Source organism: Neofelis nebulosa, chromosome 5 (assembly GCF_028018385.1).
Source record: "Neofelis nebulosa isolate mNeoNeb1 chromosome 5, mNeoNeb1.pri, whole genome shotgun sequence".
In the NCBI taxonomy this organism is placed as follows: Eukaryota; Metazoa; Chordata; class Mammalia; order Carnivora; family Felidae; genus Neofelis; species Neofelis nebulosa.
Window position 1 is genome coordinate 91,706,425 of NC_080786.1, and position 24,397 is coordinate 91,730,821.

The following is a 24,397-nucleotide window of genomic DNA, read 5'->3' on the forward strand; positions in this document are numbered from 1 at the left end:
TCCAGATATCCATATTCAACTACCTGCTGAATACTGCTATTTATATAGCAACAGATACTCTCTTCCTCCCCTGTAAATGTTCTTGTCCTCTACCTCATTGAATGGTTCCTATATACCATATATATATATATATATATATATATATATAAAACATAATATCTATATGTTTTATAAAGTTATAAAAATGTTATGTTTTATAAAATATTATCTATTAAAATATATGAAGCATCGTATAACGTACAATGGAAAACACATCATTATACATTAAAAAACCCCAGCTCCTTTGAAGTACAAGCCATCAGAATATACCATCCATGACCCCTCATGGCTGCTGTTACCTGTCTTCTTCCTAAGTGCCCCTTTTTCACTGAAGATCTGAGCATCTGGCTTACTATAGTTATCTTCTCCTGTCTTCTCCTTCACTGCCCCTGTCTAGGTGATTTCAGCCTCATGAACACAGTGTCGGGCCTCCCACTTTCTTGTCCTCTTTCTGTCCAATGGTGTTATTGTTCACGCAACCCCAGCCATCTCCTCCCTGGACCAGACCCCAGACCAAAATTCTACCTCTATATCTCCTAAAAGCTCTCAATATCAAGCACCTCACCTTATTATCACCACCTCCTGTCTTTTCACTTCATTCCTTCTACTACCACCACTCCATCAATTCTTCTGCCTCACTGAGATAGATTTTGAATTGGAACATTACTCACTGAGTTTGCAGATACTCCCCTAGGCCAAGCCTCCATTCCATCTCCACTGGGATAATTGCAATTGCCTCCTAATTGATCTCCCCACTTTCATCCTTGCCCCCACATCTAGTTACTTAAGCCCAAATAATCCTTTAAAAATGTATCTCAGATAATATAATTCTTCTGTTCAGAAGTCTCTGATGACTTCCTACAACACTGAAAATTAAATCCATATCCTTTCACATCACCCTGAGAACTAAATCCAAAATCCATCCCATGGTCTATAAGGTCTCATATAATCTGGCCCTTGGTACCTTTCAAACCTCTTTCCCTCACTTACTCAGCTCTAGCCACACTGGCTCCCTTGCTATTCCTCCAAAGGCAGGCACACTCTATCTCAAGGCCTTTTCTCGTATTGATCCCTCTGCCTAGAAGGCTCTTCCTCTATACAGTCTCATAGTTATTTCTTCACTTCATTAAGTCTCTCATAAAATGCTACCACCTAGGGAGATTTCTCTGACCGTTCTATTGAAGATAGCATCCTTGCCACTCCCTATTCCTTATACTGACTTATTTTTTATCAGAGTAGTTATCATGCCCTGACATGATGTGGTATGTTGGTTATTGTCTGTCTCTTCTGAGGAATCCATCTCCTAGTTTAAAAACCTATGTGTGATTTTTTTTTAAGTCCTCATCCTAAAGAATTACAAAGGTTTTACCTAGAAGGCTTCATGGGGAAGAACTGTCCTTCCCACACCAGACTTAGTGCACAGCCCATGCACAACAATCTCTGATAGGAACTGTAGTCAAAACTCAAGATCTGTGGCCAGTCATGCTCATTCAAAAATTTACATTAATAGCCCAGACTCCTTCATTCCTAGATTCCTTTGAGTTCTTGAGCAGAGGCCTTCAGAAGCCTTTCCTGAGGTCTCCTAATGTTGGGGAAGAGGAAGAGCCTTGAAGACACTTTTCTTCATGCTGACTCAGTATGTCCAACCCAAGCACTTCCCTTCATCTTTCTTCCCCACCCCAACCTCAGGGTCCAAAACACTGTTGGAGCCTTTTGTTCTGGGCTCCCTCAACAATGAGAAGACCTCCTGGCTGTGCTGATCTACCTGACCCTTGGTTAGCATGCTGTACAGAAAAAGAAAGAAGTAAAAATGTGGAAGAACAGATTGAGTCATGAACAGTTAGTGTGAGAAGTTCTAGAGCTTCTCAAAGAAGAGAGAATGGAGGAATGGTACGTAAACAATAGTTGAAGAGATAAAGATTGTGAATATTCAAGTTGAGAAGAACTTGGGTCCTCCGATTTAAAATACATTCTAAGTATCAAGTAAGATAAATGAAAATAAGTTCACACCTAGAAATGTTGTGGTGAAACTGCTAAACTTAAAGCATAAAATATTTTTTCAAACTTATACACTCATTCTTTAAAAACTGAAGAAAGAAAACCTAAATGACAATTAGATTGAAATGTCCTTAGCAACCAAAGAAAACAGTGAGGTCATAACTTCTAAATGAGTAACACACACACACACACACACACACACACACACTAAATTTTAACTCCAATTCAATGGATTAATGCAATTTCAAAAATTATGAAAATGAAAATAATTTAGAAACTTTAGAAAGTATGTATGAAACAATATTGAGTAAATGTGAGAGATTCTTATATATATTGTGATCATAACTGTATGTAACTGTTTTTACTGTCTTATCTGTTGCTTTATAGTAAATACCAGAAAAGTGATTTTTAAATGGGGAAAGGAGTTGAATGCTTTTTAATAGACACATATATAAGAAGAAGGAATTAAAGAAAGTGAAAATGAAACCAAGAATGGGTAAATACTCTTAGAGGGTGTTAAAAGTGTTTTTATACCTTTGAAACTATGGCCCTGGAACTTGGCCCTATGGCCTGACAATATAAGAGGGGTCACTTCTGTTGAATAGATTGGCTCTAGAAGTAAAATGTTGCTTATATAGTAAGGGCTACTAAGTGTTTGTTTTTGTTTCCATAAATTACAACAGTCCCATGGGGGCCAAAATTCAGAGTTACATATTCTGAAAATGGTATTAAGATCTCTCACAAAGTAAAAATAAGCCATAATATCTCAAACTTTTAACTCCTTTCTGAAGGAGTCTGTCTACCATTGAAGCCTCTGTGTTCCCTATTCAAATTGAGCACATGGGTCCTCAGATCAAAAGTGCATTGTAAGTACCAAGCAAGATAAATGAAAATAAATCCACACCTAGAGAAATTCTCTTTTCCCAGTTTTATTCTTGCTTCTAAACAACCCTACACTTATCCTATTCAGTGACCATCTCCCACTAAATTATCATGGCTGACAGCCCATACTCTTTATTTTTTACAGAGTGTGAGCAGGGGAGGGGCAGAAAGAGAGGGAGACACAGAGTCTGAAGCAGGCTCCAGGCTCTGAGGTGTTAGCACAGAGCCCAACACAGGGCTCAAACCCACAAGCTGTGAGATCATGACCTGAGCTGAAGTTGGACACTTAACCAACTGAGCCATCCAGGTGCCCCTTTTTTCACTTTAAAGAGAGAGAGAGTGAGTGGGGGAGAGAGGCAGAAGGAGAGGAGAGAGAGAGAGAGAGAGAGAGAGAGAGAGAGAGAAAGAGAGAGGGAGAGAGAGAGAATCCTAAGCAGCACCCACACTCAGCTCAGAGCCCAATATGAGGCTTGATTCCATGACCCTGGGATCATGACCTGAGCTGAAATCAAGAGTCGGAAGACCAATGAACTGAGCCACCCAGGCGCCCCCCAGCCCATACTCTTTGGAACTTACTAAACACTCTACTAAAATGATGAATTACTTTTGGGGTAAGATACTACCTACTGGGTTGCATGAATGTATTTCAAAAGACCCTGAAACAGTAGCTTAACATGGAATGACCCCAATAGGAGAACTATTAGGCTTAGGACTATTAGGAGAACTATATGACAATTCTTTGGGAATTTTGCGATTAAGTCTGAAGTATCTGCTTACCTCCAGGTAATGATTTTAGTGACCACTATCAACAGTAGCAGGAAATAGGAGTGAAAGTAAACACATATATAAACATAATCTCCATGCAACCATCCGCTGGGAACCTGCAAAAATCTGGGGGAAAACAGTGGACCTTTCCATAATCTTATGGATTTGACCATAAGTGGAATAAGGGTTTGACCCAATTTTATGTAAATTTTAAAGTGAAAAAAGACTTTCAGTTATACTCCGGGTACACTCATTGAGCCAGAGGTATTGATCAAAAGAAATGGGAAGCACTACCAGACGATAAGAGAGCCATCAACAAAAGTCAAACAAGAAAGAAATTTCCTTCTGATGTGTGAGCTACTGATTTTCCAAATACCACTCTGGCTCCAGTTTTAAAGAGTTACAGAGGCACTGGGACAGCAGCAAACAGAACTTGACAGTTAAATGTGTCTCTCCAAGTGGCACCTAGAAATTCCCTTAGCTTTATAAATACAGAGCACAAATTGTAACCTAATTCTGCAAGGCCCTCCTTCCCTTTTCAGTCTTAAACTCTCATCCAGTTTTCATCTGAAGGGCAGAGGTGGCCACTATAATGTCTAATTTCCACAACTAAGGGAAGACACAAAAGATATGGGGGAGAGGAAAAACAAAATTATTTTGCTGCACTGCTTTATCTCTGCCATCAAATAAATCATTCAACCCTGCATTTTTGCTGCAGATTAACTGGGCCAACTGCATCTCCTTTCTTCCCTTGGATCCATGCCTATGGCCAGGTCAATGCTCACCAACTCAGTAAGCAGAGATGTGTCCTGAGAAGAAAGACAGATAAAATTCAAGTTGATTCTTCCCCTTCTTTAAAAAAGAATGATATCTGTTTTGTTGTTGTTCTTCTTTTTGTTGTTTTTAATAGCATGTGAAGCATTGGCAATGCTACATTCTAATTCTAATCCGGTATCACCATTTTCCTATCCCAATATTGCAATTTTTATTGCCAAATATATAGCTTATACTTTTATTTATTTATTTATTTATTTTATACTTTTAATGCCATAAAACTTAAGCAGTTACCATTTGGGGGGTTATTTTTAAGGTTTCAATACTGGTAATTCTCTTTTCTGAGGTTAAGAAGGGTCCAGGCAGTTTCAAAGATAAAACAAGGGCAAAAGTGACATCTGGACTCAGTTTTGATAGGGTTTCTCAGCTTTATTCTCACTTTCAGTGTGCAGAGTCAGAAAGTTTAGGGGAAAATGGTATCTCAGTTCAGACTTTTCTAAAAATTTGTTTCTAAGCCATTTTTCCCCCACGTCATAAGAGCTGGGCTGGCCACTGTAATGAGAAGGGCGGGGGCCCAAGCATTAGAGACAGCTGAGGTGTTGGCTATAGGAAAGGTGGAGGACGTGCTGGTGGGGATCTGTGACCTTGGCTGAGACATAAGTGACCTTATCCAACAAAGTTGTTTGTATCTTCAAGGAACAAATCCTACCACTTATGAACAGTTCATGAGCAACAGTTAGGAGAGGAAGCATAATGTCAAGGTTAAGTGAATAGATGCTGAATCTACACTGTGGGGTATGAATCTAAGCTCTGCCACTTATACCTATGTTGGTCTTAGACAAATTACTTAACCTCTCTGGGCTCTTTTCTACATCTATAAAATGGTGAATCAAAATAAGACCTAAAGCAGCAAATTATTGTGATGTTCAAATGAGTTATTATTTATAAAATGCTTATAACAGTACCTGGCACAAAGTAAGTGCTACATCTAAGTATTTGTCAAGTAAATAAAATAGGAAGTAGAATGGGAAGGGCTTCCTGCTGGATAATGTTCTCCAGAGACTTGTCTTAGCCCCTTTCTCTCTTACTCTTGCTCACATATACCTTATGCCTCCCCAAGAGCTAACGTTAGCAGGTTATTGGCCCTGGATTGTAGAAGATTCTGTTCTGGCCTAAATCAGTGAAGTGGTCAGTTAGTACATCTATAGACCTCATACTCATGGACTCAACAAGCTCCAAGGTGCTAAGTAGAAAACAGAAATCACAAAAGGCCTGTCCCAGCTAGCATCAATCTGAGGGAGTATCTCTCCCTAGAACCTTGACTCCTCATCACAGACAGCAGGCATGAGGCCAATGGCCATGGGCCTGGTGTGCAGCCCTCTGGAGGAGGTGAACTCACCAGCATGCTGGTTACTGAGGGGCAGCCTGCCTCCTGCTATGGCCACGCTTGGGCTCAGCTCACCCTCCCTTCCTGCCCCACATCAGAACTGGGATGGTTTCTCTCTTGGTGCTGAGGGTGTGGAAAATGAGCAGCAGGAAGGGGCGGGAGAGGAGAAACTAAAGCCAGTCTTTAGTTTCTCCTCTCCCGCCCCTTCCTGCTGCTCATTTTCCACACCCTCAGCACCAAGAGAGAAACTAAAGACACCCAGTCTATTGAGGAGGGCACCTTTTGGGATGAGCACTGGGTGTTGTATGGAAACCAATTTGACAGTAAATTTCATATATTAAAAAATAAAAAAATAAATAAATAAAAAAAAATAAAAAAATAAAAAAATAAAGACACCCAGTCATAGGGTGTGCGGCAGGAACCTCGATCAATCCCAGTTTATAGATGAAGAAACTGAAACTCAGAGAGGAGCAGCAAACAGGGAAGATCTGAGTTTTGTGAGGCCTGAGTCTTCTAAAACATCTTTGTTGGGGGTGGGGAGGGAGGGGGAGTTCTCTTTAAGAGAAAGAATATAGAATTCAAATACAAAATGCCCATGGCCACTACAGTGGCACCCAACAGAAGGAGTATGTGATGGAGAGGAAAGCTGCAGTGGAAAAAGACAGTGGTCTTAACTATTGTGGTTAAAATATCATATTTATGAAAATTTTACCAAAGCATGAGATTCATGATCACACTACTAGGGCCCCTTATGGAGGCTCAGAGGGGACTTTGGAAAGTGTGAGAATCCCTGAAGCTCAGCTTCATTCACTTCATGGTGAATCCACTGATGCAACAAGCTGAAGGTCACTGAGGTAGGTAGCAGGGCTGGGCTTCTTGATATTTCCAGTAAACAGTGGCAACTATGATGTATAGGCATGGGCTGGTAGGGAAGGCAGTGGAAGAGGAAAGGGAAGGTAGGGAACATGGAAACCAGTGGTCCCTAATGGAAGGCTTTCAGAAGCCCATCAGCTATTTTCTAAAAGCCAGAGAATGCCAGGAATGGGGACAGAGAAGACCAGAAGGAAGTATGTGTGGAGCAAAAGAGTTAAGCCTCAGTGGTGTCAGAGCAGGGGCCTTCCCATAGCTCCCTGGGTGCTGCTGGACAGGCCAGTGTATCTTACTTTGTGTATCCAGTACCATGGGTATAAGATGGCAAAGGAGGAGGATGTGCAGAGGGGTGGAGCTCCATCCCAGGCTACACCTGCCATTGGTTGAGATACCTGTTCTTAATCATGATGCTTCCTTCTTCTCCAGAAAAATGTGTTTTTTTTTGTTTTTTTTTGTTTTTTTTTTTTTTTGTTGTTGTTTAATGTGGTATTGTGCAGCACTGTATAGAAATTAAGTAAAATCCATCAAGTCTCAGGACTGGGCTCACACTGGTCAACTCATTGGGAGACAGTAGAAGGATTCTAGGACTTTACAAAGTCAAAGGTTCTTACCAGAGAGCAGGAGGGCCATCACAAGGAGAGTGCGACTCAGTCCCATAGTGCTAGAGTTAAAAAAGAAAAGATAAAATTTGATTAGCAAATGACACTGAAAATCAAAACACGACATGTGGAGTTTGAGATTCACTTAGGCCCATGGATGTGGCAGAGACCATGCTATGTATTCACCAAAGCTATTTCCTTTTCCTCCTGGCTCCACAGATATGCCCTACATCCCAGCCTCCCCTGCAATTAGGTGGGCCACGTGATTGGGGTTCTAGCCAGGGGAATAGTAGGCAGAAAAGACTGGTGTTGCTTCCAGACCTGCCAACAAAGCTTCCTCTCTCTTTGTTCCCTCTCCTGCCTTCTTAGATGCAAAGAATCCAGAGGAAGAATCCAAGGCCCCAGAGGATGGCAAAGCCTCACTATGAAAGGAACTGGTTTAGTGAACAAATTAATGAAACAGCTCTTTCCACCCTAAAGTGATCAATATTGGACTGTAGCATGAGCAAAACATAAACTTTTATTGTGTTAAGCTAATGAAATTTTGGGGATTATTTATTGGAGTAATTAGCATTACTTATCTTGACCAATACAATGGGTTTGATGGGACAAATAAAGAGTATGTTTAGCAATCAACTTGCCTTTGGTTTCCCTGTGATTCTCGAACTTTAATGTGCATAAAAATCATCTAGCAGATCATGTTAAAGTAGTTATTTGGGCCTTGTCCATAGAGATTCTGAATTAGTAGGCAGGGTGAAACCCATGTCTAATGAACTCAGAGGTGATGCTGCTGCTGCTGGTCTAAGGACCCCTCTTTGAGAACATGATGGAGCCAAAGAAAACAATAGGCATTGCTTTATACTCTCATCTCTTTCTTCCTCTCCACCCTCCCTCTTTCTTTACTCACCCATTTACCCCAACTTAGACAAAAAAGGCTGTTCAGAATGGCTTACAGGGAAGCATAGAATAGGGGAGAATGACCAAAATTAGAAACAGTTGAAAAGCAAAACAAATGCAAGAATGAAAAATGGAGCCTTGTACAAGCCCAATGCTAAATGTTTACCATAGAAATCTGCTCATCCTGCATGGTTCAAGTCATAAGTTTGGCCTATAACTTTTTACCAAAGTGAAAATGAAAACCTAATTGGTGAATTAATCTACAGATCTAATTAAGATACAACAAACCAATGCCCAGGAGAAGATGCACAACTATTTCTTATCCAATAGAAGAAATGTCTTCCTTAGGGGTGGCTGTCGAGGAGCCATCTCTGATCCATTTGGGCTATGCTAGATACCCTTTCTCTCTGCTCCCATAGCACTCAGCATAGAACTTTGGGCTAAAAGTGTCTGTTATGTTTCTTCCCTTCTAGACTATAACCTCTTTTTTTTAGTTAAAAATCTTTGAATAGATTATACCTGCACATGGAACTAAATTTAAAAGTTAAAGGTGATAAATAGTGGAAAGCAAGTCTCTCTCCCAATCTGTCCCCTAGCTATCTAGTTTTCCTCCACAGACATAACTGGAGTGACCACTGCTATCTGTTAAGTTTCTTGCTTAGACTTGCAATTATTTTAGGTAATGCAGAATGAAAACATAGACCCATATTCTTTTTTCATTTCATCTTTAAACACTAGCGGTAGTATTTTATACACAATTTTGCACACTTGCCACTACCTTAGAGGTTGTTCTGTATCAGCATGTACTGGGTATCTTCATTCTAACAGTTGCATATTCTGTTGTATTCTATTGAGTGATAATAATTTATTTTACCAGCCTCTATCAATAGATGTATTTTGCTGCAATGAAAAACCTTGGTCATATGCCAAATCACTGTGGGAGTAAGCTATCTTCCTAGAAGTAGAATGGCTTGACCAAAGGGTCAAAATTAATTGAAATTTTAATCTTTGAAACATTGAAAAATTGTTTTCCCCTAAGATTATATGTTTATGTCCGCCATGAGCATGCTTCTTTTCACATAGCTTTTGCCAACATAACATGTTTTCTAATTTGTCATCTTTACTAATAGGGAAAGTTAAGATGACACCTCATTATAATTTTCATTTTTATTATTTAAAAAAATTTTTAATGTTTATTTATTTTTGAGAGAGAGATAGAGTGTGAGTAGGGGAGGGACACAGAGAGAGGGAGACACAGAATCTGAAGCAGGCTCCAGGCTCCAAGCTGTGAGAATAGAGCCTGATGTGGGGCTCAAACCCACAAACCGAGAGATCATGACCTGAATCAAAGTGGGACACTTAACCAACTGAGCCACCCAGGTGGCCCCTCATTGTAATTTTTAAAAATTATTTTTTGGGGTGCCTGGGTGGCTCAGTCAGTTAGGTGTCCAACTTCAGTTCAGGTCATGATCTCACTGTGAGTTCGAGCCCTGCAACAAGCTCTGTGTTGATAGCTCAGAGCCTGTAGCCTGCTTCGGACTCTGTGTCTCCCCTCTCTCTACCCTTCCCCCACTCACACTGTCACTCTCTCTCTCTCTCTCTCTCAAAATAAACAGACATAATAATTTTAAAAAAATTTAAATTATTTTTCATTCTGGTAAAATACACATAACATAAAATTTACCATTTTACCCATTTTTTTTTTTTGACAGAGAGCACACACATGCAAATGGGGGAGGGGCAGAGGGAGAGGGAGAGAGAGAATCTTCAGCAGCCTCCATGCCCAGCATGTTGTGGGGCTCAATCTCATGACTGTGAGATCATGACCTGAGCTGAAATCAAGAGTTGGAGGCTTAAGTGACTGAGCCACCCATGCGCCACCACTCCCCCTGCTCTTTTTTTGAGAAAAAGAGAGAGCGCATCTTACTCATTTTTAAGTGTACAGTGGTTTTAAGTACAATTACATTATTGTGCAGCCATCATCACCATCCATCTCCAGAACTCTTTTCATCTTGCAAAACAGAAACTCATTACTTCCTAAGCACTAGCTCTCTATTCTCTCCTCCACCTAGGCCCTGGAAACCACCATTCCACCTTCTGTTTCCATGAATTTAACTACTCCAGGTACCTCATATAAGTGGAATCATACAGTATTTGTCTTTTTGTGACTGGCTTATGTCACTTAGCATAATTTAATCAAGGTTCATCCATGTTGACTGTATCAGAAATTCCTTCATTTTTAAGGCTCAATAATATCCCACTGTGTGTATATGCCACATTTTGTTTATCCATTCATCTGTTGATGGATATTTAAGTTGTTTCCACCTTTTGGCTGTTGTGAAAATGCTACGAACATGGATGTACAAATATCTCTTTGCAGCCCTGCTTTCATATCTTTTGGGTGTATAGTCAGAAGTAGAATTACTGGGTCATATGGTAATTCTATTTTTAATTTTTGAGGAACTGGCATACTGTTTTCCACAGCAGCTGCATACTTTTACATTCCCATCAATAGTGCACAAGAGTTGCAATTTCTCCACATGTTTGTCAACATCTGTTATTTTCTTTCCCTATGGTATTCATCCTAATGGATGTGAGGTGGTTCTTATTGTAATTTTATTTTTTTAATTTTTATTAAAAAATTTTTAAGTTTATTTATTTATTTTGAGAGAGACAGAGACAGTAGTGTAAGTGGGGGAGAAGCAGAGAGAGAGGGAGAGAGAGAATCCCAAGCAGACTCCACACTGTTGGCATGGAGTCCAATGCAGGGCTCAAACTCATGAGACCATGGGATCATGACCTGAGCCAAAACCAAGAGTTGGACACTTAACTGACTGAGCCACCCAAGCACCCCTCTCACTGTAATTAAAACAAAATTTTTTTACATTTATTTGTTTTTGAGAGACAGAGAGATACAGAGCACAAGTGGGGCAGGGGCAGAGAGAGGAGACACAGAATCCGAAGCAGACTCCAGGCTCTGAGCTATCAGCACAGAGCCTGATGTGGGACTTGAACCCACAAACCGTGAGATCATGACCTGAGCCGAAGTCGGACGCTCAACCAACTGAGCCACCCAGGCGCCCCTCACTGTAATTTTAGAATGAATTTCTTTTATTATGAGTTTGAATGTCTTTTCAAATGTATAACAGATAACATTTCTTGTTCCATGTACTGTCCATACATTTCTTTTACATACTTTTGAATCTTTGGGCTTTTTACAAGTTTTTCTTAATTTGTAGGAGCTCTTTAATATTTAAAAAATTAGTGTGAATTGGTAGCTACTTAGAAAAGTAGAGCTTTATGACACTGAGTTGCAAATATGTTCAGTTGCTGAAGCACACAGTACGTGTTCAGTATGTGAATCTCACACTTGCTCCCAATTAATCTGTCTCTTCCTTCCAGTGATTTCAATAGGGCACAGAGCTTGGGCATTATCTGTTGGGCCAGAGCTGACACCACTCAATGGTAGAGCCTAGAGAGTTCTCTGTTTGTTTCCTGTGCACTTCCTCATACTAAATCACCACCAGCATCCTATTTGTCATAGAAACTGAGGACTGGGAATCCTTTGATCTGAACTACGATCTACTATAGGAATCTCCCATTGTTTGCAATCCAAAACCCAGCATGTTTGACCTAGCCAAAGATTTGTTTTTCCTTGAGGTGATGTGTTGAACAGGGACACAAAATCAAATTATTTTTCACTATAAATTTAACAAATCACCTTTAATTCAAATTATTACATGAATCAGTATGGCCCAAGAAATCTTGGACAGATGGTCCCTGTAATTCATATATTGGGGAGAAACACTGCATATGACAAGGAAATCAATACCATTTTAACTTCTCTATTTGGAAATTCTCTCTTCCCCTGAGCGAAAACTGCCTCTCCTTAACTTCCTCTCATTGATACTGGTGTCACTCTCTGGACCTATGCAGAGAAACCTTAATACACTTCTGCGAAAGCCCTTTAAGAATTTGGGGGCAGAGATTGCATCCCTCCTCAAAATCCTGGCCCAGCAGTGACAGTCTTTTTAGTAAACTTTACTAACATTAATTTGAAGATTGCACACTGTCCTGGACAATACTTTGGACATTTTGTTTGTCAGAGACCCTCGTAAAATATGGTGCTAAAATACTTGAGATTGACATGATCCTCTATACCCCATGTGAAGAATTTCTCTCAACTCTAGACATGGCGTATGTGTGAGGATGCAGGCTTGGGTTGGGAAGCCAGTTTCTTCAATGTTTTCAGCTCTGAAGAAGAGCAGAAATGTCACTGTTCCCTCAGGAATAAACTCTCAACCACAACCACAAGTCATTGCTTTCTCCAGAGGGCCTGAGAAGTAGATACTCTTGCTTTTGAAGGGAGCGAGCAAAAAGGGGAATGGGAGAGGAAAGAACCTAAGAATTTACGGGGGGGGATTCTCTGAGAAGAGATTTCTGTCAGTGGTGAGAAGAATAAGGTCTGTAGGTAGGTGAACTGACCAAAAATCTAATAGTAGGTTTTTGCCTCCATGTAGCTGGAGGCCCATTGTAGAAACCAAAGCAGAACACCTACCCTAGTACCCCACTTTCCCTTACTGTATATGCCTGGCTCATCATAGACCATGAGTGAGAGTCAGCTGAATGACTATTTACACTTTTATTCCTCACAGCCAAGTGGGATTATCTGCCCCCAAGTTACAGATGAAGAAACGGAGCTGCTGAGAGGTTAAGGAACTTGCCCTAGCCACTCGGTAGTAAATGACAGAGTTGAGGTTTAAACCCACACAGTATCATTGTGTTCTTTTTAACACTGATAGAGTTCCTTTAAAAGTTCCAACCAGTTTCAGCTGTGCTGTGGGAGCAAGGAGAAAGGATTATGATTCTACCCACTCTTAAGGTAGCAGGGGAGCAGCACATCCCAAAGGCCAAGTGTGAAGGTGGCTCCTGGGATCGGAGTGTACATTACGGGAGAGGCAGGTGCTGTGATGGGGGTGGGAGGAGCCAAAAGGCCCTTCCTATCAGAAGAGTTTCTGTCCGAGCTTCTATTCATTCCACAAATATTACTTGAACACCCTTTCCGTGCCAGGCAGAGAATGTTCCTCTCCACTCCAGCCCTGAACAGGTTATCAGCGTTCTAGTGTGGACTTAGCTGCAGGCACAGGTTACTGTGTTTCAGCAAGTCTCACCTAGAAGAACTCTGGGGGAAATTCAGGTATTTGGGCAGAAAGAGGAGGGGATAAAGAAGGTATCTTTGGTGTCTCAGATCTGAAGGAGCATGTGGGATCTATTTCAGGCAAGAGGCTGTATGAAGGGAGGTGGGGTGATGGTGGTTAGCTAGAGGGTGGGACTGGGGAGTGCAGATATGATGTCACAGGAAGTGAGAGAAGAATTCAAGGTACAAGCTGGTGTCAACAAAGAAAACTGTTTTCTGTTTCACAACTTTATCTAGAGTATTAGCCATGATCAGGGTATCAGGAAAAATGCTAAGTTTGCTGGTGTCTAAGGAAAATTGTTTGATCATTGAGACCTTCTCTCATGTAAACATTTATTGAATTTACTCAGTGACAGGCTTGTTCTACAGGTTGTGGGGGATGTAAAGATGTGCGGGCCTTGGTCCCTCACTCAGTACTAAAAAAAATGATAGGGTGTACACATATAACTACAATTTAAGTTCTAGGATCAGTGTGGAAGGTGGCAATGCTTATCTCCTCCTGGCACATACAAGAGTCCTTGTTCTAAGCAAAGCAGGAGATGATGCTGCAGCCTCCATGGAGGGAAGATTAGGTCGGACTCAGTCCAGTACTCTGGGCCTGGTCCTTTGCCTTCTGTCAGTTCATCCTGTGACTGGACAAGTCAAGCTTGCTGTACTGGCATTGTGAGTGAAGTCCAGGAGGATCACAAGCTGCCTGGGGCCTTGGTTTGCCTCTGGTTTGACATGCTGCATGAATTACGTCTCAGAGCACCAGAATCTGAAGGTATAATTTTAGAGCAGCTATTATCACCTTTGAGCTACTGGGAGGAATAGGGTAGGCTTATTTCCTTTTTTATAAAGTTTCTGAACTACAAATTCATAAGATTTCTGGGAATGGAATGTGTCTGAATTTTAACAGGGCCTCTGACAGGGTGTCTTGTGATATGCTTGAGAGCAATATGGAGAAATGTGGGATCAATATTATTAGTACAGTTAATGGCTGCAAAGCTGTGCCCTAATATCATTCATTCATTCAACAAATATTTATTAAACCAGGCATTGTGCTAGCTGCTTAGAATATAATAATGAACAAAACCAGGAACCTCTTCACATGGTTGGTTATAGTTTAGTGGAGGAGCAAAAGAATCACACAGATAAATGTAAAATTGTTAACAATGACAAGTGCCACATAGAGTTTCACGGTAATTTGAATGCCTATAATAGGACTAGTCTTAACTGAGATTTGAAGAATGATGTGATAGATTAAAGATGGACACATATTCCTTGTTACTCCTCCCATGAAGAGGTGAAGTCTAATCTCTCCTTAAATCTGGGCTGGCCTTAGAGACTTCTCTAATAGAATACAGCAGAAAGGATGTTTCATAAAAAGCCTTGCAGCTTCTGTTTTTCTTGGAAGACTCCATCATGGAAGATGTCCTACTACCCTAAGACCACCATGCCAAAGAGTCCATGCATTGATGTTTGGGTCAACAGTCCCAGCCGAATCCTGCCTTCCAGCCATCTCTGCCAAGCCACAAGACATATGAATAAAATCTTGGATTCTCTAGGGCTGCCTGGGTGGCTCAGTCAGTTAAGCGTCCAACTCTTGATTTTGACTCAGGTCATGATCTCACAGTTCATGAGATTGAGTCCCACATTGGGCTCTTTTCTGACAGTGTGGAACCTGCTTGGGATTCTCTCTCTCACTCTCTCTGCCCTTCCCCTGCTCATGCTTTCTCTCTCCCTCTCAAGATAAATAAATAAACTTAAAAAACTCTTGGAAGCTCTAGATCAGAGGTTAGCAAACATAGCCTGCAGACCTAATCTGGCCACCATCTATTTTTATAAATAAAGTTTTGTTGGAATGCAGCTATACCCATTTGTTTAATTATTGTCTATGGCTGTTTTTTCATTACAGTGGTAGAGATGAGTAGTGGACTGTCAGGCCTGCAAAGCTGAAAATATTTTCTATCTGGCCTTTTGTAGAAAAAAATGGTGACCCTTGCTCTAGATTAGCACCATCCACTAGAAATTTAATGCAACCACATACGTAATTTGAAAATTTCCAATAGCCATATTAAAAAATTAAAAAGATATAGGTAAAAATTAATTTTAATGATATGTTTTCTTTAATTCAGTATATCTAAAATATTATAATCTCAACATATAATCAATATAAAATTATTAATGGATATTTTACATTCTTTTTTCTGTACAATATCTTGTAGGTGTTTTACACTTACAGAACTTAGATGAACTACATTTCAAGTGATCAGTAGCCACATGTGGCTAGTGCCTACTGAATTGGACAGGGAAGTTCTATACTAGCCCATTCACTAACTTAGTACCAACCACCAAGTGACTTCAGTTGATGCCATGAGGAACAGAAAAATCACTCAAAACCCTGCCCAAATTTCTGGCCCACAACATTGTAAGACAGAGTAAAATATTCATTGTTTTAAGCTGCTGAGTTTAGGGGCAGTTTTTTAGGTAAACATAACAGATTGAAAAGTGCCAGATAGGTGAAGGGGGTAGCTTGGAAGGATTCTAGGCAAAAGGAACAGCAGGTGCAAAGGCACCACGGCAAGAAGGACATGAGGGAAGGTTGATGTGGCTTAAATGACTAGAGGGGTGGGAGACAAACCTGGAGAGGTCAGTGGAGGCCAGACCATGCTTATCTTAAGGGTCAGCAAAGGATTTTGGTGTTTATTCTGAGTGCAGTGTGAATCACTGAAGAAATTAAAGTGGAAGAGTGACGTAATCAGGTTTGTAGTTTGAAAAGATGACTTTGGCTACTGTGTAGAAAGTGGATAGTAGGGAAGTCAGAAGATGCCAGAAGACCAATCCGTTGACTATTGCAGTCATTTAAATGAAGAAGATGGTTGTTTGGTCTAGGGTGGTAGTAGCAGAAGTAGCAGTGGATAGGTTCAAGTGATATTTAGGATTATAATTGACAGGATGTGGTGATGGATTAAGTATGGGAGATGAGAATAAGGTATTAATCAATTGGTTTATTTATTCGTTCATTCAACTGAGTGTCAGGAATCACTCTTATTTAATAGACTAATACAGTGGATGCTACAGAGTTTTTTTACTTTTTCACTTGCACAAATAATGGGAAGTTCATTTCTTTAAGTAGAGTAGGATAGCTTAATGCAGTCTGGTATGTCAGATGAGTTTATATTTGATGTGATAGAAAATTGAGAGTTTGGGACTGATGGTCTGGAAGCAGAAAAATTATGTAATGAAAGTTTAAAGAAAATGAGCCTGTCAGTGGTCTGAAGAAGGGGTGAGGGCTGGTATCAAGAAAGCCAATATTAACTCTCAAAGACCTCAGATGAAGAGGCTGAACCAGCATACGGACGAGAAAGAGAAGAGCATGAGCGACACCTTGATGAAAACGTGAACACTTCCTGGTGTCTGGTGGGCATAGATGATGGGCTATAGATGTGTCACCCATCTTGAGCTTTGCTAAGCTCCCATGCCAAACATGTCTCTTTCTAGCTCACGCTGGATCATATGTCTGACTTGGTCTCCAATCTCTTCTTGGAGCAAATCCTCCTGGACTCCCATTTGTGGAGATTTTTCATACCTAACACTGCCTTAATTTGATTAGGTGTCCTTTCCCATACCCATTTGGGAGCACAATGTTTCCACACAGATATGAGGGGAACAGCATCAAAGATGAATAGGTACAAAGAAAAAATATCTATGTAGATTCATATGGGGGAGAAGGCTGCTTTTATTCATTCCTTGATATTGTAGGTAACTAAAGTATTAAAATTAAGAGTCCATTCCCCTCACTCCCGGAAGAAGGAACGTACATAGCATGGTTAGCTTTCCAGTCTCCTTATAGCAAGTTTGTGTACAAGACATATGCCCAAAAATCAGATATTTTTGAGTCAAGGAGTATCTCTTTTCCAAATTATTAATGGTTTTGGAAACCATTTTTTCCTTTTTTGCCAAAAGGTGCCTGTGGGTAAGCATCATGCAAAGTTTTACAGGTGAGTCTGTGCACATCTGGTCAAGGGCTCTGCCTACCACAAATAAGAACCCAGAACTCACTAAAAGGCATTTATGCCAATCATGGCCCCTTAAGAGGGCCCCTTCCTGTTGTCTCAGAACCAGAACCATGGTCAAAGAGAGAAAGCCAATGTATCAAGGGCACAATTTGAGGGACGTCCCCTCTCCCCATTCTGTGTACCAGCCCTACCCTGGTGCTTGGAATTCCCAAATTACTCATTCCTTGGGTTTAGGCATTTTTGAAAGCCCCTATTAAAATGCAAATGCTAGCTAGAAGGGAGAAATGTTTTCTGTTTTCAGACATTAAGAGTTAAGTTCAAGTTAATGCAGCTAAATAGGAAATGGAACTCAGAAAGAAATCATACTCCTAAAAAGAGGGAGAATAGTGAATGGGAACTTTCCTACCCTGATGGGGAGATGGAAAGTGCCGAAGACATATTTTTCTTCTACATATATTCAAAATGGTGTGTATTTCCCAACCTCAGCCTGAGTATACTCTGATGTATGGTTTAGAAACTAGTCTCTATATTAGGTTAGAGATGAGGATAAAGGTTCAATAAAGGATTGTGCACCTAGCCTATGGCCCTATCCTTCTGTACTGCCCCCCTAAACCACTCTTATTTGCCTGACCATGAAAGGTGAATTGTCAACCCTTGCCTGGACACAGGATAACCACTCAGGAACCTTCCTACTCCTTGCTTGTTTCAGACATGTTAGGTTCTTACTCTATTTCTTCACAGCTTCAGTCTCCTGGGAGAGGGACCCCCCAAACTTATTTCTCACCTTTTTGAAACATGGTATTTGAACCTTGATTTTCTCCTGAAGAATCTGGCTTAGCTCACTTTTTTACCTTTTATGCTCTTTCTTCTCCCACCTTAGCCTCAACTCCATAAAATCCAATTCTCATTACCACCAGGAAGAGATATCTGATATCCAGGGCTATTAGAGCAACCAAAGTATCAAGCTCAAAGACAGTCATTAAACAGTGGGTACAATCACAAAAAGCCATTTCCTTCTCTTCAAAGCAGTGTTGCTATACAGTCATTTTAGTGTGACTGTTAATATTATTTTCCCACTAAGCTAAAAGCTTCAAGAGTACAAGGACCATGACTTTTATGCTCTCTGTTAAAACCCAGGACACAGTTAATCACTCAGATACATTTAGAACATGCTAATGAACAGAGATTTATAAAAAGCTTCCATTATACACAGGATAGCTCATGTAAATAGTATCAATGACAGATGAAATAATATAGAACTGTGAGCTTGTGCACATAATTAGACTCATTTAAGTCCACAGCCTTAGTCCCAAGATTGAGGTTGCATGTCAGAGGAATAGATCATCTCCCTAGTTATTACAATTTGAGAGGAGTGGGAAGTTCCCTTGGCCAAAAATTATTTTCACCTGTCTCTCCTTAAATAACTATTAGTGGAGGCACTATTTTAAGCCTATTTGCAAATGCAAATATGTTCATGGTATACAGAACACGAGAAACCACTGCATGGGCTCTTTTTGGACCTAAGACTTTCTTTTCAAATGAGCTATTGGTCTCTGGTGCCAAGAGGAGCCAATATTGTGAGGGGCATTTAGATGGGAAGAAGAAATGGAGACAAAGAGACGGGAAGAGAAAGGCCAAATAAGAAAGCAGAGACCACTGCAGAAGCTGTGGGTTTTGCCCCAGTTCTTTGAATTTCTCACTGGCACAAGGGGCTCAGGCAGGGCCAGCATCCTTGGATACTTTCTCCTGCAGTGGAGCTCGTTGGAGCCCCCAGCACCCTGAGGCCAAGGGCAGCTGTTGGTTGTTTGGTAAGTGGTGCCTTCTGTTTCCTGCCTGTCCTGTCTCTTAGCTCACCAAAGCAGACAAAGGATCTGGATGGAAGAGACACATTTCTATAATGTCCTACCTCCAATGTAGCCAGTCTCAGAATCAAGCCTGATGGTCAAAAGTTTTATGCACGTATTCCACAACCCTTCTTACCCACTCCCTTGCCAGCCATCAGCCCAACCTCTGAACATCTGCCCCAGATGTAGCTTTATCAGACACCAAGCTCCCAAAGCATACAAGCTTCATAAGAACATACCTGTCACAAATGCCCATCCACTGCAGCTCCCAGAGACCAGATGTATAAGCTCAGTGACATTCCCGAGGAACACAGAAACAAGGTGTTAAGAATAAACGATGAGGAGCCTTTGTGAGCTCCCCATAACTTCCTAACACTCTTTGTAGAGAAAGAAATAATGTCAGGGCTGAGACTAGAACTCAAATGCAGAAAGGGGAACTGACAAGAAAGAAATAGCACCACAGACAGGGGCTGGTTCCAGATAACTTCTGATGGCAGGTGGGCATTTCCACCGATGAAAATGACTACAAATGCACTGGCGGAGAGTGAGTGAATGTAAAGCCCTGAGGAAACTCCCCAAAGGCAGCCCAGCCACAAACATGACAAAGACTAACAGAGATCCAGGAGTGTAGACTTTGAGTCCCATAGGTGAAGGTTCAGCTCAGTTTAACAAGTGTTTTATGCAGCAGCCATGTACCAGGTACTGTTTCCGGCTTGGCAGGGCTGCAGGAGGCAGTCTGCAACCACAGAGCCCAGAGACTGGGTATTTTTCTTCTCACCCCACCCCCCTACAAACCATTCATTTGAGTATATCTCCATGGATCCTGCTAGGAGCCAATTAACATACACAGCTTGTTTTTAAATTATCCTCATCTAATCCTAATTATCCTAATGTAGAAAATTTGGCCCCTATTCCTGGAAGTAGGTGGTACTCGAGTCTGGGGACAAGTCACCAGCAGAAGAGTGATAGGTGTGTGAATGCCAAGTGGATTTTTCCAAACCTAGTGCTTCGAGAGGGACAGGCTTCACACATATAATCCTGGTCCAAATGTATGGCTTCTTTTCCTGATCCAATCAGGCCCTGAAAAGCCCTCTGCTCAGTAGGGGGGTGGGGGGGGGCAGACGTTTATGCGCCTCTGAGCCTGCAGCATTTGCATTCGGGCGAGAAACAGCTACCTGTGAACCTGCCTCCTCTGATCTCTTGGTGGCTAGCTGGGCCCTGCAGGACTAGAGAAATTAAAAGTAGCAAAGGGAGAGCTGTTTGTTGTCTGGGTTGAGAAGAGCACCCAAGCAAGCACATGTGGTGCAGGGGAAGTAGCATAGCACAGGTTTGGAACTGGTAGTCCAAGGTCAAACCCTGGCTTGACCACCGGGCCCTGGACAAGTTATTGTCCAGGAGATGTCTAAGATGTCCAGATGTCTAAGTTACATCTCCCCATTTTAGTCTTCTCATCCAGGAAATGTGACCAGCATCCTTGATGCATTGTTCTGAAAAACAAATGGGATCTTGCATGTACATCACCTGGCACAGAGCATGATATGCAGCTATTTAGTCTTCGTTATTACTTTTCTGTTTTCCTGCCAGACTTTACAGTTCTGACTTTGACCTTTGCGCAAAGTTGATCCTTTGTGATCCAGTGGATCCAAAGTGATCCATCACTGGAAAGGTGATGATCATTCTTCCCAAAACAGGTCTGTAAACTCCTCACCTTCCATCCAGGGTCTCTCAAACCCACAGGGCTCTTATGTGGGTCCTGGGCCCTGACTCATAGGGTCTTCACTTCCTCTCAGCGATTCTCTGTGCATACCTTGGAAACTTCATCCTTTACTCGGATAGGCACCACCTGGGGTTTTCCTCTGGATTTTACAATCATATATATATTTTTTTTATTTGAAAGGGTCCATTTAGTTTCCTTATTGTAACACATGAAATTACCCATGTATCAGAGCACAGGAGAATTAATTTACATACCACTCCGTTTTCAAGTTTCCTTCTTTTCCTTATACTCAGCAGTCAAAATATCAAATAGGCTAAACTGGAAAGTCTTGCTATCAAAATATTTAGAATAGTATTTCCCAAACTTCAGTCATTCTAGCTACTAGTACCACTTCATATCCATGTAAAAATCTGTATTATTTTTTATGCACTCATTTTATTCTTGACTTATTTTAAAAGGAATCTTTATATAAATACTAAAAATTTTAAAGAGCAGTAGTATTTACCAAAAATAAAGGGTGAGTTCAAACTCTGTGTTTGTTCAAACCTGTTGTTCAAACTCTGGCCCCACTAGTTAATACCTGTGTGTTCTTGAGGAAGTCACTTAATTTCTGAGCCTTAGTTTCCTCACAGAGGTAATATTAAATGTCTCATAAGCTTGTTGTGAGGATTAAATAGGAAGACACGTATATGGTGCCTCACACAGATCCTGGCATACGGTAGGTTATTTTAAAAAAAAGTTTTATTGTTTTCTCTTTTCCGTATCCCTTCTCTCATCTCCTTATTTCAGGTCCTGATTAGAGTAGTATCCAATGCACTGTAACAGAAGTAATGGAAGATAAGTAGTGAGGCAGGCAGCAGAAATAAAGGACAATTCAGGGTCACGGAATTCTCTAATTCTATGAACTAATTAGCATTGCAAGGTTGTTTCAGGGACCTCAAAAGTCATTTTAGTCTCTCACTGAAGCAAGGACTCCCCTCGGTGTTATCTGTAATAGATGGATGTCCAGTCTTTGCTTTCTTACTTATGTTGGAAAACTCACTACCTGATATGACAGTTATGAGAGAAAGGTCTTCTTTATAATAATCCCAAATCTCCCACCACTCACTCCCCAGTCCCCTAAGTGTCCCTGTCCTGTTTTCTAAAACTGCCAGGATATGTATTTTTACCCCTTCACATGGAACCCTCCAAATAATTGAAAACAGATATATCATACGTTTCCTCAGTAGTCTTTTCTCTCAGCTACATATTATCAGTGTCCTCAACTGTTCCTCATATAATGTGGTCTCTAGAACCCTAACCAGCTTGGTGGTTCTCCCACTGGCACCTGTCTCCCTGAATGTGTCAACATACCTCTTTGCAGAAAGGGCTTACAGAATGAAATGGATAGTGACAAGATCACTTTCACTAATGAGTCAGAGATCAAATTAGCCTGTACACAGTTGTACTGGAGTGGCTGACCATGATTTTTTTTTTTCAAATATCATGTCACATCACCACCTCTTGGCCCCATCTTATTTGTATGTCAGTGTTCAGCCAATCAGAATTACTCTGAATCCTCTTTATGTCTTTCATTGTACTAGTCATCCCTCCAATCCTGTGCCACTCAAAAAGCTGATAAGGAGGCCTACCCAAGAGTCATCAGAGCCAAGCATGGACGGGGTTCAGCAGTGATGGTGGTCAACAGTATCAAATGCTGAGATGAGGTTAAGCAAAATGAAGAAAATCAGTTCCTTGTGTTTAGTGAAGAGGAAGTTACCAGTAACCTCAGAAAGTTGCTTTCTGTGTGGGGCTGCTTCCTCCATGCCTCACTCCCAGATGTTCTCATGTCTGAGGAGGCCAAGGCTACAAGAAAAAGCAGCCGGAGGGGAGTGGCTATAGATGGTAGCTGGGTTGGGGGAAGAGATATTCCCCTGGGACCACATGGTTAGGATTTACTCTGAGGGTGGAGGGGCAAAGCTAGAAACTTGTGGGCATTTGGAAAGATCCAAACACTTAGCTGAATTTTCCAATTCCAGCTATATATTTGTTTGCTATACATAAATGGCTTCCCGTGGCCACCAGTCAAGAAGCACTCTAAAAATATTCTAGGTGGTGGTGGTTCTAATATAGGACAAAATAATTTCCACAAATAATTATAGAGGCATTACTTATCGAAATGTTAATTAGCATTTGCTTTCTGAGATTTCTTGACACATAGATTTTTGCAGGGGAGAAAGCAGAAGTGACTTAAAGTCAAAGGCACTTTTGGACTTTTGTGAAAGCTCATGGAAGAGATAATATAGATGTCCTAAAAGGGAAGAGAAAAGAGAGTGCTTTTGAGATGCAAGAGGAAGGAAGGGCAGAGTTGTTTGGGTCCTGTGAGCAGAGGGATCAAACAAAGCACTCTCTCTCAGTGCTCCCAAGGGGATAACAGCTTTGGGAGTGATGGCTCGTGCCTACAGAGGCAGTGTACTTGGTTCATGGGCCTCAGGGGATAACCTCATTTCCCACTGTGACATAGGGGTGGAGAGCTGCCAGACTTCACAGACCACCGTGGTTTAGATAGTGAGGTTGCCAATAGCAACCAAAATGGTCTTGGGATTTGAGGCCCTTCCTCCTTCTAGGCACTAGGTAAGCTTCCTGAATTATGACTGGGCTGTAAGAAGGAAAGGGCATCCCTGTATGATCAAGATGGAATCCCCTATCCAACTGGTAGAATAGGTTTCACAGGTGAGATTAGGTTGAATTAAAGGAAACATGGGAAGTGACCATCTCTTACATACTTGGACTCATGGACAGAAATTCATGCCCTATTCATAGTTCCTAAGTTATTTTTAATTTAGAAGTGATGCAGCACAGGGTGGTCCTGTTCTTATTCCCAGCCCTGCTGCACAACCTCTCAGAGTGCAGGAAGCCACAACCACTGTCCCCAGAACCTGACTTTTCCCTTTTAATGAAACTCTTCTGGGTCCATAAACAGGGTTCTCTGATACTGCTTGAGAGAGAACATAAAACATTTGCTATGAATTTTTTATTTTACTGCTGTTATAAAATTGTATTTCAAAAATCCTTCATCCTTAAAACATAAACACACTAACTGCTGAGAGGATAAAAGAGAAGCCACAGACTGTAAGAAAATATTTGCAAAACACATAACTGATAAAGGACTGATATCCAAAATGTACAAAGAACTCTTAAAACTCAAGAAAACAAACAATTCAGTCTAAAAATGGGCAAAAGATCTGATCATACACCATACCAAAGAAGATATACAGATGGTACAGATATACATATTAAAAGATGCTCAGTATCACATGTCATTAGGGAATTGCTAATCAAAACCATAATGAGCTACTACTAAATACCTATTAGAATGGCTAAAAAAAACCCAAAAAACAAAAAAAACAAAACTCCTGACAATACCAAATGCTGACAGGGATGTGGA

At 41.0% G+C, this 24,397-nt stretch overlaps 1 protein-coding gene across 4 annotated transcripts in view; it reads right to left on the reverse strand.

The window, feature by feature from the left end:
* Positions 1-24,397, reverse strand: part of CD86 (CD86 molecule) — a 67,649-nt gene that overhangs the window by 23,943 nt on the left and 19,309 nt on the right. Inside the window, exons 1-2 of one of the 4 annotated variants that reach the window (XM_058731217.1) lie at positions 19,493-19,664; positions 7,327-7,376 (exon numbers count right to left, since the gene is read on the reverse strand). In XM_058731217.1, coding sequence (XP_058587200.1) covers positions 7,327-7,376; positions 19,493-19,509 — 67 coding nt within the window. In that variant the 5' untranslated portion in view covers positions 19,510-19,664. Of the gene's footprint in view, positions 1-7,326; positions 7,377-19,492; positions 19,665-24,397 lie in introns of those variants that run through there. The other 3 variants (XM_058731216.1, XM_058731214.1, XM_058731215.1) reach the window with 3 other exon arrangements.